Raw genomic sequence first — 21,685 nt, 5'->3', positions numbered from 1 at the left:
TTGTAATAATAAAAGGTGAAACCTAGTGTTATCTGTTAATCCATCCATAAGAAACTAATACTTTTTATCTAGTTACTATTTTCTTTATATAAAATAGTATTATTATAAGTAAAAAAAATATATTTGTGTCTTATTTATTTTCTCGGATTCTTAGGCTTCATTTACGGCAGAGTAACAGAGTGCAACGGGCTGCGGGGTACAGTAAAGCTTCATTTACGCCAGAGCAACATAGTTTGACATTTCGGCGTACCACAGTGTTGCATGGTAAAATAAAGCTTCATTTACGCCAGAACAAAAAAGTGTGAATTGCGCCATGACACATTGTTGCACGGTACAGTAAAGCTTGATTAACGCAAGAGCAACACTGTGCTATATTGCGATATGCCATAATGTTGCATGGTACAATAAAGCTTCATTTACGCCAGGGCAACATAATGTGACATTGCAGCATGCCACTTAGTGCAGTGCAGTAAACCTCATTCAGCACGTTACACACCTTTGAGAACAACCATGTTCCCAAAGGTGTGTAACGGGGCAGACTATGGTCCAAATCTCACTCTGAGAAGAAAACCGTGCTCAGTAGTGGACCGGTAATGGTTTGATCATGATGATTGTCGCATGTTGTTCCTCCAGCGTAAAACAGCCTTTACCCTTCCGATATCGAATTCTTAACTTATTAATTAATCTAATGATAAATAAGCAAGAATTATTACCGAGGTCGCCCCAATTCTGCTACGAAACTCCTCGTCAGCGGCAAATTGGCTCGGTTTTAAGCTGTGCCTTAAATATGAAACTCCATCAATCAGCAAAATAAAGGGGACGCTCCATTTAGCGTACCAACAGAAGGATTTCTGATTTCCCACAAAAGGGTTGTGAATAGTATGTAAAAATAACAATTCATTGCTCTGACAAGAACACATTTTTAGTGACTACTAGCTGATGCCCGCGACTTCGTTCGTGTGGATTTAGGTTTGTAAAAATCCCGTGGGAACTTTTTGATTTTCCGGATAAAATGTAGCCTATGTGTTAATTCATGGGGTTATCCACCTCAATTCTTTTCAGCAAAATCCGTCCGGTAGTTTTTGCGCGAAAGAGTTACAAACAAACACACAATATCATACACACAAACTTTCGCCTTTATAATATTAGTGTGATTGACTTTTGAGAGTTTAGCAGTGTTATGACTGGGTGATAGACGGACAGACAGCCGCAATAAAAAGTATTGAAGATGAAAGCTAATATTTGGCTAGTATTTTCCCCCGTTTGGTTTGGCGCCGACTTCAAAAACTACCTACTCTACATAAACCTAAGTTTTGATTAAGTAAAATGGTTTGGAAGTATTATTTAAAAATCATCGTAGGTAGGTACTACTGCTTTTGAAGTCAGTTAATTTTTTTAAATTTCAACTGTTTAACTACCTAACCGGTTCTTGATGCAAGTTCAAAAACAAAAGTCTCATCTGCTCTTTTCTTTTTTTCATTTTGGAATTTTTTTATTTTTATTCATAGGTAAGTATAAAGTTTTATTTGATTTATTTATGATCGACAGTGTTAGATAATGCATGGAATGCTAATTTATCAACACTTGACAGGTACCTGCATACTTAGGTACGTAAGAAATATCTGATAGAAAATATCAATTGTTAACAGGGCTCTCTCCGTCACTCGTTTCCACTCGTTTCATACAATCGTAGTTCCAATTTCATTTGAATATTAAGCAACCAAAGTCCATGAAATTTTGCAGACATATTCTAGAAACTAATATCTGTGTCTGTGGTGTTTTAGATTTTTCTAAAAATATGTAGTTTTAAAATTACAGGGGCTCCAAGATTTGTATGAAAATTTTAAGACCGCGTAACTTTGAAACCGAATATTTTAACAGAAATCTGGAAAACCACAGACATAGATATTAGTTTCTAGAATATGTCTGCAAAATTTCATGGACTTAGGTTGCTTAATATTCAAATGAAATTGGAACTACGATTGTATGAAACGAGTGGAAACGAGTGACGGAGAGAGCCCTCTTAAGAGATCGTTATTTATTATTTTATCTTCAGATTGGGTTTAGTTATTATCTTTAATCCATACTAATACTATAAATGCGAAAGTGTGTCTGTCTGTCTGCTACCTTTTCACGACCCAACAGTTTAACCTATTCTGACGAGGTACAGGGTCAGCTTATATCCCGGGGACGGACGTAGGCTACTTTTCATCTCGGAAAATCAAAGCGTTCCCAAAGACCCATCCGCTTTGTATTGTAACCGATTTGTATGTTTGGTACCAAGGTAGCTTACGTCCTTGTTATTGACAAAGGCAACTTTTTATCCCGGAAAATCAAACAGTTCCTACGGGATCTTTAAAAATCTAAATCCACGCATCGAAGTCGCGGGGATCCTCTAGTTTCTAATAAGCTATATTGGTGAGCTATATCGGCTACTCTGGTTCTCCTACGGATCCCCTCATTTCTGCTTTAATAAACTCCAAGCATCGCGAAATAGTGGATACCGCATCGAAATTGTTTTCCGATGTTCCCGCGCTGTGGGAGCGAACAGGAACTTTGTTCACTGAAACCGCGTAATTAATTTATGGCGATAGTAATTTTCAATTTAATTACTTAAATACAACATTAATTAATTATCGATAAACGCCCACCCACCCACTACCATTTTATAACTAACCCCCGACCCAAAAAGAGGGGTGTTATAAGTTTCTAATCTGTGTGTCGGTCTGTGGCATCGTAGCTCCTAAACTATGAACCGATTTTAATGTAGTTTTTTTTTTGTTTGAAAGGTGGCTTGATCGAGAGTGTACTTAGCTATAATCAAAGAAAATCGGTTCAGCCGTTTGAAAGTTATCAGGTCTTTTCTAGTTACTGTAACCTTCACTTGTCGGGGGTGTTATAAATTTTTAATTTACACTTGTAATAACAGCTGGCGATGGTACTTTTATGGTAACTTAGATGATGTTCCATGTGGATTATGATTATATTATTTTTGACGACCTCCTGGCGAAGTGGTAGGTAAGTGCTGTGGTCTTATTAGTGGGAGGTCCCGGTTTCAATTCCCGGCAGTTTGGAATTTTATAATTTCTAGTCTGGTCTGGTGGGAGGCTTCGGCCGTGGCTAGTTACCACCCTACTGGCAAAGCCGTGCCACCAAGCGATTTAGCTTATATTTAGGTACGATGCCATATAGAAACCAAAGGGTAGGTATGAGTTTAATTAAAACTGCCATACCCCTTCCAGGTTAGCCCGCTTCCATCTTAGACTGCATCATCACTTACCACCAGGTGAGATTGCAGTCAAGGGCTAACTTGTATAAGATAGTAATTATTGTTTTATTTTATTGGTTCCTAAGCCAACACATTTAAAAAAAACAACGATAATGATTTAATGTTCATTCAGTAATTACTTAATTAATTACTTTATAAAATACTACTAAAATTCATATTTTTGTCAACCAACATCATTGCTTACAAGGATACAGATGACCGATTCTTTACACCGTATGACAAATACGAAGTAAGTACGATCACACAATATGCTTTTATACTGTTTAAGAATCTACTGTAAAATTATTTCAGTTGCACCAACACCATGAAATATGTCACAACTGCACCAAGTACCTGGGGACAAGTATATGTGTAGTTAGTACTAATACCCTAATACTTATCAAATCAGAAAATAGAATAGATCTGTAGGAGTTATAGGCACCAGATAATCATAATAGTTTTACGGGAGAGATCTTTAATGGAGCGCACTTTGACTTTGCTCGGACTTAATACAGAGTTAAAATAAGACTTTATATCCCATACATAAATCTGTCTCATTTTAACTCTGATTTAACAGCGCTCTCTCCGTCACTTAGTCCATGCAATCGTAGTCCCGATTACATTTGAATATTAAGCAACCAAAGTCCATGAAATTTTGCAGACATATTCTAGAAACTAATATCTGTGCTTGTGGTGTTTTAGATTTTTCTAAAAATATGTAGTTTTAAAATTACAAATTTCCGTTAAAATATTCGGTTTCAAAGTTACGCGGTCTTAAAAATTCACATACAAATCATTGAGCCCCTGTAATTTTAAACTACATATTTTTAGAAAAATCTAAAACACCACAGGCACAGATATTAGTTTCTAGAATATGACTGCAAAATTTCATGGACTTTGGTTGCTTAATATTCAAATGAAATTTGGGCTATGATTGTATGGAGTAAGTGACGGAGAGAGCCCTGTTAAAAAAGTCGAACTCACAAACGACAATGAAATTGTAGCAAATATTTCAGTGACCGCAGTATAATCAATCAGCGATACTGACTCCAGGGAAGGAGGCGAGGGAAATCACCCGCTTGTTTGTTACTTAAAACAATAAATCTTGCTGTTTTCCCAAACCACTGTACAAGGGTAGTGGAGACAATGGTAGGCGGTAGCGGTAAAAGTTCTATTACTTTGGCTTTTTTTTTTAATAAAAATATAACAATAAAACTTAAAGCTAGCCTTATCTAATTACTATACAAATCATGCTCACGTGGAATGGTGCCAAGAATACTGGCTGCATTTCCACACTGGACAGCCAGGCTAATCCGTTGCGCAAAAAATGGGCCAGCCCTTCTGTCACCCGATGTGAAATATCACGTAAAAATTTTTTAGCACTAAACTAAGACTCCACGGCCCCAGGGTCTCCACGGCAAACGGAACAAAAATGTAACTCTCAATAAGAGAGGCATAAATTTACTTTGGTTGTAAATTTTATGTTGGACATTCATTAATTCTACTCATTGCAATTTCTCTATAACTAAACAAAATTTCCTAAGAGATACTTTTTGTGATTGTAGGCATGAGGTAATTTTCTTGTCGAATTTCAAATTGAGTTTTACTGTCAAAAAGTTGCATCTGCCGAAGTTAAATCTGGCAATATGAATTACTAAATATTTAGTTTTTGTGATATTTTACTATTTAGGTACATTTCATTTCTTCATAAGTCTATGCCTCAATTCTTAAGATAGCTCCTCCGTCACACGTTTCTACTCGTTTCATACAATCGTAGTTCCAATTTCATTTGAATATTAAGCAACCTAAGTCCATGAAATTTTGCAGACATATTCTAGAAACTAATATCTATGTCTGTGGTTTTCCAGATTTCTGTTAGAATATTCGGTTTCAAAGTTACGCGGTCTTAAAATTTTTATACAAATCTTGGAGCCCCTGTAATTTTAAAACTACATATTTTTAGAAAAATGTAAAACACCACAGACACAGATATTAGTTTTTAGAATATGTCTGCAAAATTTCATGGACTTTGCTTGCTTAATATTCAAATGAAATTAGAACTACGATTGTATGAAACGAGTGGAAACGAGTGACGGAGAGAGCCCTGTTAAGCCTCAATAGCTCAACGGTTAATAGGACTGTAATCTGAAAGCTCGCAGCGTTTCAACCGCTGCACTATTGTAGTAACTATAACTTCTAGCACAAGGTTTATGCTTAGTTTCAGCAGAAAATTGTATATTAGTCGTGATAAATATGTCAAATATTCTTTAAAAAAATGTTATCAAAGCCCAATTTTCAACATCGACATTTAGCAGTTGTTTCAATAAAGCCATTATCATCTCTAGCTTACAATAAAAGTATCTGGGCGACTGCTATCCGCTTTTCTTTAAGTAAAATGTCCACAACATTACAAACAAAATTGAAAGACTTCGTGTACAGTAAGTTTGTTAGAAACTCGCACTGTTTGCTCTCGAAAAGCTGAGTGGCGCAGTCGTGCAAATAATAACAATGGAGTGGCAATGAGTTTAAATTGCTGTTTTCAAAATGTAAGCACTAACAACATTAGGTATGTAGTTACAATGAAATATGATTTTAGGATTTCGTTTTGAGTAGGTATTAAGTAGAAAATAAGCATATTTTGCAATAAATTTATAGCTTACATCATTTGAATAGTGAACATCTACCTGTTCTATTTTTACCATGGTGAGATTATTTAGTAAGTACCACTTGATAGATCACTGTGATTTTTGAAATGATCGTTATCAGCGTTGAATTTATTGATATCAGATAACAAGAAAGAATTTTTCAAGTAAAAATTTGCAGAAATAGTGTTCCGTACGCGAAAAGTGCCCATGGGACCCTGTTACTAGTCTACTACTACTACTAGGACTAGGACCCTGTTAATAGCCTTTGCTATCGGTCCGTCTGTCCGTCCATCTGTCTGTAAGTCGGCTATATCCCATGAACCGTAATAGGTAGAGAGTTGAAATTTTCAGTGTGTAGGTATTTCTATTGCCGCTATAACAACAAGTATTAAAAAATTAAAAAATCGAGATTAATACCTTTTCAATATGACCGTCATGCAAATTAAAAAAAAAGTGCATCTACCTCGTACAATGGATACGGAACCCTTCGCGTGCGAGTCCAACTCGCACTTGATAGATTTTTGTTTTAATTTAAAAATTTACAATGTTAACTGTGCAGGCTCAAATGTTTAAAAAAAATATAAATAATTCCATTTTATAATAATAATCACTTTATTATTGTTTAAACCCATACTTACGGATGCGAATAAATCCAGAGAGACAGTAAAGAACTTGGCGCCGGAAATGCTCATGGCTTTCTGGCATTGCTGGCAGACGATCTGCACGAAGGTCTTCGCCTCCTCAGAGCCGTCGTACCACTGGCAGGAGTACGCCGCTTCCATCACTGATGAGCTCTGTGGAATCAAAGTGCATGCAGTATGTTTTTTACTAGCGCTTGGCTGCAACCAGACCTGCTAATATTGTGATGAAATAATAATGCAGCCTAAGATGAAGTGCGCTTGCGTAGAAGATGCCTATTCACTGCAGCTGACTTGAAGGAATCCATATTAAAAATGGAAGGGAAATCTGATGCCAAAAGGGTGTTCCATATCCTAGCGGTTCGAATTAGAAAAGAGGAGGCAAATTGCTTCATACGCGTCCGTGGTATTTCGACTGCATACGGTTGTAAACTTTGACGATGCTTTGCGGTGCGATAGTAGAAAGGTGAAGGGGGTAGGACAACTTTGCGCCGACCAGCCGACTAGAACTGACCAGCGCTTACACCAAGTATTTAAAGCTTAAATTTTCTCTTCTTGACCGAATTTTGGAAAAGGCGACCAAGAAAGCCAATTCCAATTTTATTAGGTTATGGGAAATCTAGATATGAATTTAAATCTAGCTACCTCTTCAATAAGCCTGTTTCCAAAGATGCAGAAGTGAAACACTTGCCCCAGTGTGTAGCTCAGATAACCAATCGTAGTGAAAGCATACACGTTCAATCCATTGATCTAGAAATAACCGGTGATGAAATAAAACGAATCAAAATCAAGATGATAATTATTAGTGTTCCAAAAACATTTGAAAACTAGTAAAAATATTAACTACTTTGGTAATACCTACAAAGGACAGAAAATCAAAAGTATGACTTACCTTAGTAGCTTGATAAGCCAGCAATGTTAAGGTGATAGTAGATACCAGCATATGAAACAATAGAGCAGTTCCATAGGTGTCTCCTATAGAAGACACTAATCTGAGAAACAAAGATATTATGTCATGATAACATTTTCAAGCAAAAGAAAGTAGGTATTTTATTTAATGCTGTAGCAGGAACTGACCCTTTTGCAAAATGTAACTTTCCAAAATTCCAAAATTATAGCCCAGTCTCTTTAGAATGATTTCCTGTAGCTACTCGAGTTCAAATACTTTCGATTTTCACTAAGACATTTCACATTACCACCCGGTCAATTTGAACAACTTCAAAATTTATCTGAATCCATTTACACTGTTACCTTGTAACAAGGTACTATGATGTTCATTAAGAACTTCTCTTTGAAGAAAGATTTTTATCACTAACCTCACAATATGTTTGTGCCTTTCAACCCAATACTTAATAGCGGACCGCGCTAACATCTCTTGCTTCTGAGTTAATCCATTTGGGTTGTTAGGATTCTGCCCAAAAGTCTGTAGCCTGCCGCCAGCACCTCGTAACGTCATACCGAAATCTTGCTGAGTTGAATATATGCCCCTGATGTCCATGTCAATTGGATCTGGTATCTTTTCGGTGACTGGTGATTTTTCTGCAAAGATACATTTTATTGTACATAGACTCTTTATATTATGTTGTTTCTTTGATAGTATGGTATCGATAGTAAACCAGGAGCGGCTTATGTTTGCTTGGAGCATTATTTTAAATTTTGACAGGGCTTTATTAGCATACTCGTCGAAAGATGTTCTTCATGGTAAGTATTTATGAATAACTGTTGCTTGAACATCTAACCCGATAACGAAATCTTACAGTTTTAATAGGATTTTTATTTTTTCTTTAAAAAGCAAGTTGGATCACTAGGGGATTACCGCCGCGCCACCCACGAATGTCTGTAGCTCCCAATACCTTTGTCTTCCCGCCTTTAAGTAATTTCTTTATCCATTCCTTTGTTCACAATCTTTAAGCTAGATTTAACTCTAGTTTAAAGATTCGTTTGTAATAGTCTTTGCTGCCTATTATGAGGAAGAATTTCCAGATGGACAAACAGGTATTGCAGTCCTAAATTGATAAAATTGGACATCATTGGTCTTCGAGTTTAGACCGCGTCTAGTGGAGCGATGACATCCGAAAAATGGCTGGGAGGGTGGATGGCTGTAAAAGCTGAAGTACGATCTTAAAAAGGTCTATACACAGTATAGGTCAGTAGTTACACAACGGCAGATGATGATGATAAGGAAATGTCTATTTGTAACAAAATATTTTTACCATTAGTGTTCACTTTGAACAGCTCAGCAGTGTTAGGTCTATATGTGTCCAGCGAAGCGCTGAGCTCCATCAGCGGTTTCATGATGGCCTTCAGGTGTTGCAGCTGTTCGCAGGCAAAGATCAGCCAGGAGCAGAACATCACGTCCAGCAGATTTGCGATGCCCATCGAGAAGAGGAGCCAGTAGATCTAGAAGACGTATCCACACTGTATGTTATATAAGCCTCGTAAGAAAGTTCGGGAGTCACTCAGAGGAGGAGAGAACTATGCTCGAAGTTTTTCTAACCAAATTATTCTAAAGAAGAGCAACCGACAGTACAAGGAATTGTGAAGCTAAACTCCTGAATAAAGCAAAATAAAAAAGCTCTGTAAAAATAAGGTTTACCTGAAAAGCAAAAGCAGCAATGTACATAGTTCCACTCATAGCGTTAAATGGATACCATGCTTTTAATGGTAATCTCGGCACCTCTTCCGTGAGGGTTTCATTCGTCTCCTTGTCTACCAGGAAGCGGACAGATTCACCGAAGAATGTGATCGTGACCCAGGCTAAAAACATCACATAGAAATATCAGGACTCCACCGAAACGAATGTACTTAAAGATAAATAAATTTTCATTTCATTTCACTGATTCTGAGCACAGTTAAATTTAAGAGTATCTACTTATTAGTCTATAAATGTATATTTTATATATTTTAGTCCTCTTCTTAGTAGCCTATACCAATAAATAAGAATATAATAATACGAATCCGCGGGCATCATATACATAGTTGTGTATAAAATTCCATTTATTATGAGAGTTGAAATTATAATGATACAAGTTTCTTTCTGAGTGAGCGAGACTGAATATCTGAGGGCTAATAGATACACATAATTTCCGTCAGACATTTCAGAACATTATTAGAAAAAGGAATGAAGAAAAAACGGAATCAAAGACCCGTGCTTTTAGAAAAATTATCAAGCTCTCTATTCCCATCTACATAATATTATACCCAATTTTTATTAACAAACTTCTTGAGACTGTCCACATTGGCTCTCTGATTGGCTGACTTTATCAATATTAGCTAAAATGCCCAGTTGAAGAAATCCTCATCGTCATGATCAACCTTCACTACTGAGCATGGATCTCCTCTCAATTAATGAGAAGAGTTTAAGTATAGAATGTACCAGCTATATTCAAGTATTTAGTCAATGTTAGCCTGACTAGTTTCGAACCCATCTGGGGTCCTTTTTCATAGGGAAGTTTAGGTCTTAGGAGAAGAGTTTAGGCCACAGTCCGCCACACTGGCCATGTGCGGATTGGCAGGCTTGACTACCTTTAAAAACGTTATGGTTAACTCTCAAGCATGCAGATCGAGTATGTCACATACTTACCAGTGACAGAAAAAATGGTTGTCCCGCAAATGAAGTACAGCAACCTTCGCATCTTGGTGAGGGCGAGCTGGTGGTATCTCGCATCAGACTCGGTGAACAGCGGGTGGCTGTTCGACTGGTTCCACACTGCTAGAGTCCTGGATAAGGAGGCAAAAGGATAAAAGTTTTTAAAAAATGTATTTATAGACTCTTGGCTGCAATCAGATCTGTAGGCAAGTGATGATGAATCCTTTTTATTAATTAAAAAATTGCGAGCAGGCGGGTCACCTGATGTTAAGTGATTTACGCCATCCATGAACATTTGCAGCACCCAAAACCCAATTACAAACGGCTTACTGAAGTTAAAAGGGGTCTCTCCGTCACTCGCTCCATACAAGCGTAGTTCCAATTTCATTTGAATATTAAGCAACCAAAGTCCATGAAATTTTGCAGACATATTCAAGAAACTAATATCTATGTCTGTGGTTTTCCAGATTTCTGTTAATATATTCGATTTCAAAGTTACGCGGTCTTAAAAATTCACATACAAATCTTTGAGCCCCTGTAATTTTAAAACTACATATTTTTAGAAAAATCTAAAAAACCACAGGCACAGATATTAGTTTCTAGAATATGACTGCAAAATTTCATGGACTTTGGTTGCTTAATATTCTAATGAAATTGGAACTACGATTGTATGAAGCGAGTGACGGAGAGAACCCTGTTAACGAGTTTATCTCCAAAGCCCGCATTAACCGGAGTCTACAGTTGCATATGACGGGATTTAAAGCTATTAATAATACATTATTTAAATATAAAACGAGCTTATGCTTGCATTTCACTGGATTATAATGAAAACCGGTCAAGTGCGTGTTGGGCCACGCAGAAAGTAGAGTTCCGTAGCAGCCCGTTACAACTAGCTGTTTTATATCGTGATGTTACGTACGGTATACGGTATGAATTAAATTAAAAAAAAAAACTTCAAAATAGTGCATATCCAACGACATGGTGTGGACTGTGGGGCGTGGCCCACAGTCCACACCATAAGAAAGACGAATAAAATAATTCACTTTACCTACGTCTAGGGAAGGTAGGTTACTACTACCACAGCCTTGAAAAACTGTGCTACTACCATGCCAAATGGATTTCTCTTATGGCTATAGCCACTATACACATATATATTATATAATGTGGCTTTCTATATGTACTATAAATAATAATAAATCAAGATGGCGAATTTCAAAATGGCCGCCATGAAAATTTAAAAAAATGTACGGAACCCTTCGCGTGCGAGTCCTAGTTACATTTCACTCTTTGTAGGTTCTTTACATACCTAATATAAATTCGTCAATGCCAAAGTTTTTAATTGAAAGTGTTTTGATATCACCATCTTATCTGAAGTGTCAAGATAAAGGCAATGAAAAAGCCATTTCGGAGAAAATAATTTTTCTATTTACAACGCCTTTGTAAGCTCAGGCTACAAGAAAATTGAGTGAAAATTAATTCTCTTGGAAAACTCGGTAACTTGACGGCCATTGTGTCCTATTTTTCTTAATTTCCTAGACTGTGGTATTTTTCTGTTTTATTAGAAAAGTTTTTGTTTTGTTTGTGAATATTTTTAACCCCCGACCCAAAAAGAGGGGTGTTATAAGTTTGACGTGTGTATCTGTGTATCTGTGTGTCTGTGTATCTGTGTATCTGTGTATCTGTGTATCTGTGTATCTGTGTATCTGTGTATCTGTCTGTGGCATCGTAGCGCCTAAACGAATGAACCAATTTTAATTTAGTTTTTTTTGTTTGAAAGCTGGCTTGATCGAGAGTGTTCTTAGCTATAATCTAAAAAAATTGGTTCAGCCGTTTAAGAGTTATCAGCTCTTTTCTAGTTTTTTGTAGAAAAGAAGGTTAGATAACCGTTTGGTTCATAATATTATGTCAATAGACAAATGTCAAGCTGTCAAGATGGACGTTGCCTAAATACATAATTATTTATTTGAAAATGATGTTTTGGAAAACTCAAATACTTTGGATCGTCGGGGGTGTTATAAATTTTTAATTTACACTTGTTTGCATACTCTTTTTTCTATTAAAGAATTTTACTTTCGCTATATCCTAAGAAAACTTCAAAAAGTTTCATTTTCTTATTTTTATTCGGAAGTTATAAGACGATTGGATTTTTTGTGAGTTATGCTTTAGCTAAAATGTAAAATATTTGGTAATATAATAATACAGATAAAACGTACAATAATAACCTTGTTAGGTATATAATATTTGCAAAAACGGGATGAAAACGAAGTGAGTTAGTAACATATACTTTTAAGTAAGTAATGGAATTAAAAATTTGATAATTAATTAATAAATAAATAAATCTTAATATAAACAATTTTATCAGACTATGTTTGAAATCTTATAAAATAGCTAAAAAATCTGATATCGTCTTTCAAAGCAAACGATAATTAAAAAATCTAACCAAATCATAGGAGCTCTGGGTTTTTATTCTAAGTACGACCGTATTTCTCCACTTTGCATTGCAAAACAAAAGCCGGAAAAATTTTGCACACTCCTAAACGATACGAATCTTCCCAGATTCTATCACAGCTAAGAACTCGCACAATTTTACTGTACTCGAGCTGTCCAATCCCGCAATCCCCTTAAGCCTTATATCAACCCAGACCTCCCTTGGTATAAACTTGAACAGAAGATTGGATCTTTGCTGTATCGTCGTTTGTTACTCCTGAACACACTTGAGTACTTATCTAATGCTTTGTTTTTTAACTCCCGACCCAAAAAGAGGGATGTTATAAGTATGACGTGTGTATCTGTGTATCTGCCTGTGGCATCGTAGCTCCTAAACTAATGAACCGATTTTAAAATTTTCCAAGAAAATCGGTTCAGCCGTTTGAAAGTTATCAGCTCTTTTCTAGTCACTGTAACCTTCACTTGTCGGGGGTGCTATAAATTTTTAATTTACACTTTTTTACATTACTATAATTATTTTATTGAATTAAATTCTTTATTTGAACCAAATAATAGGTGTTCATTATCAGCTTGACATCCTGAAACTCTCTTGAGTTTGTATAATAGTAACACAAAATACACAATAGATACCGAAACACTCGTACATGGGCTGCACTAAAAGTATCGGGAATGGAATATTTCCACTGTCCCTGTCATATTAAAATCTTTTTAATTGAAAACTCCTTGTTTTTAAAAATCGAATACCATTTATTTATTTAAAAAAAGATTCTCGGTCTTGTCACAATGTCTTGTCAAACTTGTTTAGTCGTTGAGAAAATGGAATTGACTCGAGAAAATTCTAGAGCGATGATTTATTATGACTTTCGAAGTGGTTTAACACAAAAACAGTGTGTTGACCGGATGATTTCTACATTTGGTGATGAAGCCCCATCCAAAACCACAATTTATTGCTGGTTTGCTGAATTTCAACGTGGACGTGTCAAGCTCAGTGATGATCCCCGTCAAGGTCGTCCAAAAACTGCAGTCACCCAAGAAAACGTTGATGCTGTGCGTAAGCTGATTGAGGAAGATCGACATGTGACATAACGCGAGATTCAGGCAACATTAGACATTGGCATGAGTCAAATACAAATAATCTTGCATGAACAATTATTAGGTGTAAAAAGGGTGTAAAAAAGTTGTTTTCCCGATGGATACCGCATTTGCTCTGTGAAGAGCAAAAAGCGGCTCGCGTTACTTGGTGCGTCAGAAGTCTCGAAAGATTCGACGCAGGATCCTCAAATGCTGTATACAACATCGTATCAGGTGACGAATCCTGGATATATGCGTACGAACCCGAAACAAAAAACCAGTCACGAGTTTGGGTGTTCGAAAATGAGTTAAAGCCAACAAAAATTGTTCGTTCACGAAGTGTTGCAAAAAAAATGGTTGCCACGTTTGTCTCCAAAACCGGCCATGTTGCGACTATTCCTCTTGAGGGACAAAGTACGGTTAATGCAGATTGGTATGCTAGCATTTGTTTGCCACAGGTCGTTTCTGAACTCCGTAAAGAGAACTGCAACCGCCGCATCATCCTCCATCACGACAATGCGAGTTCTCACACCGCGCACAGAACAAAAGAGTTTTTAGAGCAAGAAAACATAGAATTATTAGACCATCCGCCGTACAGCCCCGACCTAAGCCCTGATGATTTCTGTACTATCCCTAAAATAAAGAATACATTGCGTGGTCAGAGATTTTCATCACCTGAAGGAGCTGTGGACGCCTACAAAACGGCCATTTTGAAGAACTTTGGCCAACTTCCGCATGGAATGGTTGCTTCAATGATTGGTTCCATCGTATGGAAAAATGTGTCAAATTTTGCGGAGAATACTTCGAAAAGCAATAAATACATTTTTAAATAGTAATGTTGTGTCACTTCCTTGATTCCCGAAATTTTCAGTGCCGCCCTCGTACTACCACTCAGCTCTGAGCTACTTGTTTTTAGTGTACCGTCCATCAGAATGAAAAACGGAACCCTTGTGTCCGTTGTGTGTGTGTTGTGTCCTTGAACCGTTGTGTGTGTTGGGAACCTTGTGATCACTCGTGTGTCTGTCTGCCTATCCGTCCGTTACATCCAATTTACAACGAATATACTGGATAGTGAAATTTTATATTTCGACTGTATGCCACATAGTCCACATACTACGAATTTCTGAGACTCAAACACGAACATGAGCCATAAATAAATGAATTTGAAATATGGGAGTCACTTTTGTGGGGCAAATTAGAAAACCTAATAAAAGTTTTGCAAACTGTAGATACCGTGTATTATAATATGAAAGAGCTTATTGTGAGGGTCTCAGTTTTTTTTTATTATTTAAAAATAAAGAGTTTTAAAGTTATTTGAGAAAATTTATGATAATTGATCTGTCCCCCTTATCTTACTGAGTCTAAAGTTTTGAAAAAAATACTGAAAAATACAGATCTTGACAAGATTACAGAAAAATGTTAAGTCTATAGTTTTAAGACAAAATAATAATAGTATTTATCTCTCAATACTGTGCTTACAAACTTACGTATATCTATCTATTCATCGTACGGAACCTTCTCCACGCTGGTTCAACTCGCGCTTGTCCGGTTTTCTTTAGCTCAGAATAATATTTTAAATACAGTGCTTTTTCGATTTGTAAACATAAACCATGCTTTTACCTTTTACAGAATATAAACAAATATCTCTGTTGAATCAGCTCTGAAACATCGGTTTATTTTGATATTTTTACTACATCGGTACCTTTTCTTTATAAATGGTTGCCTTTTGAAATCAAGTACCTATTGGCATTATTCATTTTAGTATCCACGTTTCACAAAAGGAAAGAACTTTTATTACAGATAAAGGATCTCGAATAAAAAAATTTATACTATGTTTTGTAGCAGATAAAAGCCAATTATTATTTTTTTTTCAATTTTCAATCAATTTGTTCTAATTGCTTCTACTATTAGAAACACATCGTTTTCTAGAATTAACTTTCCCTCTCTTTCCCTCCCTCATGATCCTCATAATCCCTTTCCATCAATCACATAATGTAGGGGATTTTTTGAGACAGGTACCTTAATACAGGTTCTTCCGCATACAACTCGGCTAAGAATATTTACTATTTCAACCTTAAGTTTAACGATTCAGATGTTAGCGGTAATAAACCGGAATCGATGGCCTAGTGCTCTCGGAGGCACGGGTAGAATTCACTTTAGAAATATGGAAATCAATCGAGCTGAAGTGCTTGAGGGGTTTCCGGGTACCGCCTACACTCAGCAAGGTAATTACTCTCCATTGAAGCTGAACACGCTTGCACCGGGTACCTAATGGCGGCTCCATTTATTAAGTACCGAGGAATAGGTAGGTATACACAAGTGTAAATTAAAAATTTATATTAGACAAGTAATGGTTACAGTAACTAGAAAAGAGCTGATAACTTTCAAACGGCTGAACCGATTTTCTTGAATTATAGCTAAGAACACTTTCGATCAAGCCACCTTTCAAACAAAAAAAAACTAAATTAAAATCGGTTCATAAGTTTAGGAGCTACGATGCCACAGACAGATACACAGATTCACAGATACACACGTCAAACTTATAACACCCCTCTTTTTGGGTCGAAGGTTAAAAATACAACGAGGTATACAGTACCTACTACTTACCAAATAGTCTTTCGTTGTTTTTAATATTTGAAAAATGTTCATAGGATCCTTCAAGAACCATCGATGTTGGGACCTCAATGTTTATCGGTTTTTCGAAGTATGTGCCCTGCTCATTGCCACTTCAGCTTCGCAACCCGTTGTTCTACCGTCGGTCGGTTACACTGGTTCTACGTATCTGCTCATTCCTAATTTGATCAGGTAGAGAAACGGTTAGCATAGCCCTCTTGCTTTCTTTCTTTGCAAAGTTAAAGAAAGCTTACAGCTTCACAAAATAAAAGCATACCTGTAAAAATTCTTCGATGTGATAGCAAAGAAGACCAATTTGATAATTGAGTGGGCGAAGAACAGTACTGTGATGGTGTTAGCTGTCAATTCGTTGACTTCTTCAGAGTACTTGGCCATGTTGACACCCATGCAGAGGTAGTGGGCCACTATCAAGATGGCATGGACGCTGGAGTAAACCTTGCGGAGCAGAACGGACATTCCTGCATTTTCTGAAATAGCAATACTGTCAGTAAAAATAATTAATCAATAAATTACGGGGACTATCAGTAATTTACGGGAAGTATTAATCGATGACTCTCTCATGTATTATTAACATTATTTTAGTGAAAGGTATTCTTTAAATCCCAGAAACTTAAACGAATCCTACAGAATTTTTAAACCGAATCTCACACGGACGAAGAAGTGAGCAATATAATAAAAGTAAGTACACTTTTTGAAAAGTGAAGAGTTCTGAAAAGGTAATTCATCATACCAATGATTTTACTAGTAACTTAAACTACTCTTATTTTATTTACCTGAATGATAGTTAAACAAGAAATGTCCTACTGCTTGCATCAGCTTAATATTTGGCATTAAGTCGGACACAAGGCCCTGCGTCTTCACTTTGGTCATCATCTGTAAAAAAAAATTACAATGTTACAATAAAACTTGAAGCTAGGCCTTATCTAATTACTGTACAAATCATGCCCGCGTGGAATAGTACCAAGAATACTGTCTGCATTTCCGCGCTGGACAGCCAGGCTGATCCTTTGCGTCAAAAATGAACCAACCCTTTTATCACCAGATGAGGCTATTAACCGCGGTGAAATATCTCATATTTTTTTAGCATGACCCCAGGGTCTCCACGGTAAACGGAACAAAAATGTAACTCTCGATAAAAGAGGCATATTTGCGTCGCTTAATGGTTTCAGCCATTTCTGCTACGACTCCCAGTCTTGATGCTGTCTCCCCGATATGAGACCAGACCAATGTGTGAACATACATTGCGTTCCACATCAGGTCCAGTCCCAGGGAACCAGCGTCAATCCATCAGGTCTATTGCCACTATCCCAACTAAACTCATGAACGCATGGTATCAATGGTGGCAAGAGCCCTTTTGATCGTATCGTTAAGAGAGCCTTGCCGAAATTGCCTACAGGCGCTCCTTTGGAAAGAGAGTCCGTTAAATTATCATGTTTATTTGTATCAGTATTTGAACCACCATTTATTAAAGCCTTATATTATGGTATATATTCATTATCATGTTTGCATCCACTACGAGACATCTAAGGTCCTTCCTAAGGTCCATCTGAGGTCCTAGTATGGAGTTATGGAGACGGGGTCTCCATAACTCCATACTATATGCTTCTTCTATCTTATGCAGCCACCTCCTGCCAGTTATTTATTAATTTAGGTTTTTAACATTAAAATTATTAATATTATGACCTACCAATATAAACAATAAGTATTGGCTTTACCTTGGTAGATTTTTTGAGTCTTAACTACGCAATTTGTATTTAGGTACTTCTGAATGTTTGAATGTTTGGTGAATAATTATATAAAGTTTATAGCCATTTTATTTTCTTCATTGTAAACTTGTGAATATTTGAAACGTCTACAGTAATAAATTAATTTATTTATTTATTATAAAATTAATATTAAATTAGCGTCTAGAAATACGTGTTATGTATCGAGGACTTTTGGGTCAAGTGATCGATTTTTTATTTCACTGTCATGTTCCAAGTTTTGCACTGACGTGTTCCAATTTCAAAGTCATACGGACCAATGGGAGTCCGTTTCCGTGGGAGTACGCACATGTTCCTCGAACAGCCGGCTACGTCTTCTGGTTAAATATGTATGATCCTTCGCCTATCTGGAAGGCCTATACTTATTTATAATTAGTGCCCCCCATATAAATTCATTACTGGATCGATTGCTATCATGGGTCAATGTTAGCATATTGCTAGCTTACCACTCTTCTACACTTACGTACGTGCTCGACTCTCGCAGCTCGCCTCATTCATTCAATTCATAACTCAAAATTTAAAAAACCCCCGACACAAAAATCTCTATAAGAAAACTAGAAAAGAGCTGATAACTTTCAAACGGCTGGACCAATTTTCTTTAATTATAGCTAAAAACACTCTCGATCAAGCCACCTTTCAAACAAAAAAAACGAAATTAAAATCGGTTCATTTGTTTAGGAGCTACGATGTCATAGACAGATACACAGACACAAAGATACATAGATACATACGTCAAACTTATAACACCCCTCTGTTTGGTTCGGGGGTTAAAAATTGAAATCGACGCGACACATTGAACAATGCTATGCTCTTAATTTTTTTTTCATTTGTTGGCTTAAAAGTTAAGCAAATCGCCTATTCCTCATTGCTAAGAACTTACTCTTTCTTCTGTCTTGCCTTACTCACATATTAATAGGGTTTTCTTGGCATTATAATTTACAAGATGAAGCTTGCAACTTACCCGCGTGGATTTAGGGTTTTATAATTCCCGTGGAAGCTTTTTGATTAATATTATCGGTTTGGTATAAAATAAGGCTATGTTTGTCTCCGGGAAAGCTTTGTACCAATTTTTTCAATATTGATCAAGCGAATGGGCTGTAAAAAAGTAAAATGTAATTTCTGAATTCAAATCCGGAACCGCTAAGGATCTTTAAAACCTACGTGAAAGCCAGTAATATACGATAGTGAAAAAAATTTCAAAAACGGTTCATTGATCTTTTAGATAATCCAGAACATACATAATTTAAACAGATTGAAAGAATACATAACCACCTTTTTTAAGGTCGGTTAAGACATAGATTCAGACGACATAATTTAAACTTGTTCAAACTTCAAGTGCATGAACGCACAGATTTCATGAACTAATATGGAACCTGAAAACAAAAGGCTAACTCATCGAGCTTGTACCTGCATAGAGACGCAGCTTATGAATTAGGTATTTGTTTTTGTCCTTTGTTTGTATATACTTGTTTTACAGCTTTCAATGTTTGTGTTTAGTTTCCAATGCGCATTTTGTTTGAGTTTGTAGTACCCTTGTGTATTTAAATGGAGGCATGTTTGTGTTTTCATGTAACAATCACGAATTGTAGCCTTATTTTGTAGTTTACCTTACAGTTGCATACTAAATGGAAATATGTATTGCTTTAAAATAATTGTAAATGAAATCTTACATTTTAGAATTAGTTATCTAGGTTTATTTAGGTAAGTAGTAGTACTAGATGACGCTCGGAAAATTCGTCCACGAATATATAGATTTTTGAAAATCCAGTGGGAACTAAGATGTATGATAGCGCCTATGTCCTTCCCCGGGATGCAAGCTAACTATATCTCCGTAATCAACAGCAAAATCGGTTAATCGCTTTACGGGTAGGCTAGTTACCACGGGCGATGCTCGCCAGATCAAAACTAAGCCACACTAAATTTTTATCCCAGAAAATCAAAAAGTTCCCATGGAATCTTCAAAAATCTTAATCCACACGGACCAAGTCAAGACTTACATAAGAGAAGACGCGGAGAAGTTAAAACTGGACAAGATAATAATACCTATATTTCCACCGCAAAGCTAAGTTAACGTGCAAAAGATGTTCAAACCCAATTTCCCAAAATGGCACCCGCACGTAGAGAAAATTGAATAGAGTGGTTTCTGTCTTGGGTAATATAACGAAAAAGGATAATAACAATATTTCACCCGAAAAATATATCCAACATATTTACTGCCTTTCGCAGACTACCAACAAAAGTCAGCGATAAATAGCACACAGGAAAATTACTCAACTCTGAGTCCCACATAAAACGGTTCTACTATTTTGTCAAATCCTCAATAGCTCAACGGAGCGGACTGAATCCTAAAGGTCGCCGGTTCAAATAATTAAAAAAAAATTGTGGTCGTATAAGATTGAAAAACCAAACCGATTGTACAGGTATATTTGTACAGATATTTGATGTATATATAGCGCCGTGTTCTCTACCAGGGTAGAAAGAAAAACAAAAGAAATGAACACTAAAAAATATATATTATAATTCACTATTTAAAGTTACAATTTCTTTGGAAACTACTACACGCTACAACGGGCTAGATGCAACTAACGAATTACGCTACGTCGTGGCACGCGTAGCTTCTAAAATGATTACTCGCAGTGCCTCTACATCACACCACCCCAAATTTTTATCTTAATAAAAATTAAACAAATACAAATTTCCGCAACCTTAATTTTATTTCACAATATTCGTTCTTCATTTTTCGACAACCCTAGCAATGTTTCCGATCCGCTTACCCAACAAATCATAATTTAAACACGTCACCCAGTTAAAGTGTTCCTTTGATTCGATGCATGGTACATCTCTTAACACATTATACTTGAGATGAGGTCACTAGAACTTGAGCGGGTGGCGACGGGGTCGCTGTGGCAAGTCCACTTACAATTGTTGCTATTCCCACGCCATCCAGCCTTCGTTGCACTCAACGCTTCGAATGTTTGTTACATTACATTTTACATTTACACACTATCCAATAAACTATAACAATCGTCAACCACGCTAACACTCCCAATAATAAGGTTTAGTTATGTCTTCTAATAAAAAATAATATATGCGGATCGGGCCATTTTACAATACTTATTTCGTAATACTCATTTGCTTAATTGCTATGTTACTACTCGAATTATTCTACTGATACCTAACGGGCGTTTTGCTGACTCTCCCACTCCGAGTAGTACGGATTGTATGAGTCGGCAAAACGTCATCGTCGCTAAATCTACATTTTTTCTTACATGTCGTTTCATCCGGCGTCTGTCGTGGATTTTTGATATCCAGGACAAAAGCCGGTTTTAACCTGTCAATTGAAATAAGTGCTTGTCTATTGGGTAACTGTACTAAGTATGCTTTTTCCAACCGCTTTATGACGTCATAGGGACCGTCATACGGTGGTTGTAGACACTTACGCATTACATCGTTTCTAACAAAAACTTTTTTACAGTCTTTTAAAGCAGGGTGCACAAAAATAGTTCGAGAGTCTCTCTGTGTCTCGGGTTTCGGTCTTAAATTACTAATTACCTGTTTCAACTGCTTTAGGTACTCCTCACCGTCCGTTATCTTACTATCCGATGGTTCGAAAAATTCTCCAGGGAGCC

At 36.5% G+C, this 21,685-nt stretch overlaps 1 protein-coding gene across 2 annotated transcripts in view; it reads right to left on the bottom strand.

Annotated features, from left to right (window-relative positions):
* Positions 1–3,511: 3,511 nt before the first annotated feature.
* The window catches only part of LOC123870759 (odorant receptor coreceptor), a 41,083-nt gene continuing 22,909 nt past the window's right edge, over positions 3,512–21,685 (bottom strand). The window contains exons 1-11 of one of the 2 annotated variants that reach the window (XM_045914166.1): positions 18,009–18,435; positions 17,067–17,166; positions 16,550–16,760; positions 10,135–10,271; positions 9,148–9,308; positions 8,765–8,951; positions 7,868–8,090; positions 7,444–7,543; positions 7,197–7,301; positions 6,552–6,707; positions 3,512–3,622 (exon numbers count right to left, since the gene is read on the bottom strand). In XM_045914166.1, the coding sequence (XP_045770122.1) occupies positions 3,572–3,622; positions 6,552–6,707; positions 7,197–7,301; positions 7,444–7,543; positions 7,868–8,090; positions 8,765–8,951; positions 9,148–9,308; positions 10,135–10,271; positions 16,550–16,760; positions 17,067–17,166 (1,431 nt within the window). In that variant the 5' untranslated portion in view covers positions 18,009–18,435 and the 3' untranslated portion in view covers positions 3,512–3,571. Of the gene's footprint in view, positions 3,623–6,551; positions 6,708–7,196; positions 7,302–7,443; positions 7,544–7,867; positions 8,091–8,764; positions 8,952–9,147; positions 9,309–10,134; positions 10,272–16,549; positions 16,761–17,066; positions 17,167–18,008; positions 18,436–21,685 lie in introns of those variants that run through there. The other variant, XM_045914167.1, reaches the window with a different exon arrangement.

The sequence above is a fragment of the Maniola jurtina genome, chromosome 13, assembly GCF_905333055.1.
Source record: "Maniola jurtina chromosome 13, ilManJurt1.1, whole genome shotgun sequence".
NCBI classification, from domain to species: Eukaryota; Metazoa; Arthropoda; class Insecta; order Lepidoptera; family Nymphalidae; genus Maniola; species Maniola jurtina.
Note: the sequence above shows the minus strand (reverse complement) of the source record. Positions and strands in the feature narration are given on the sequence as shown.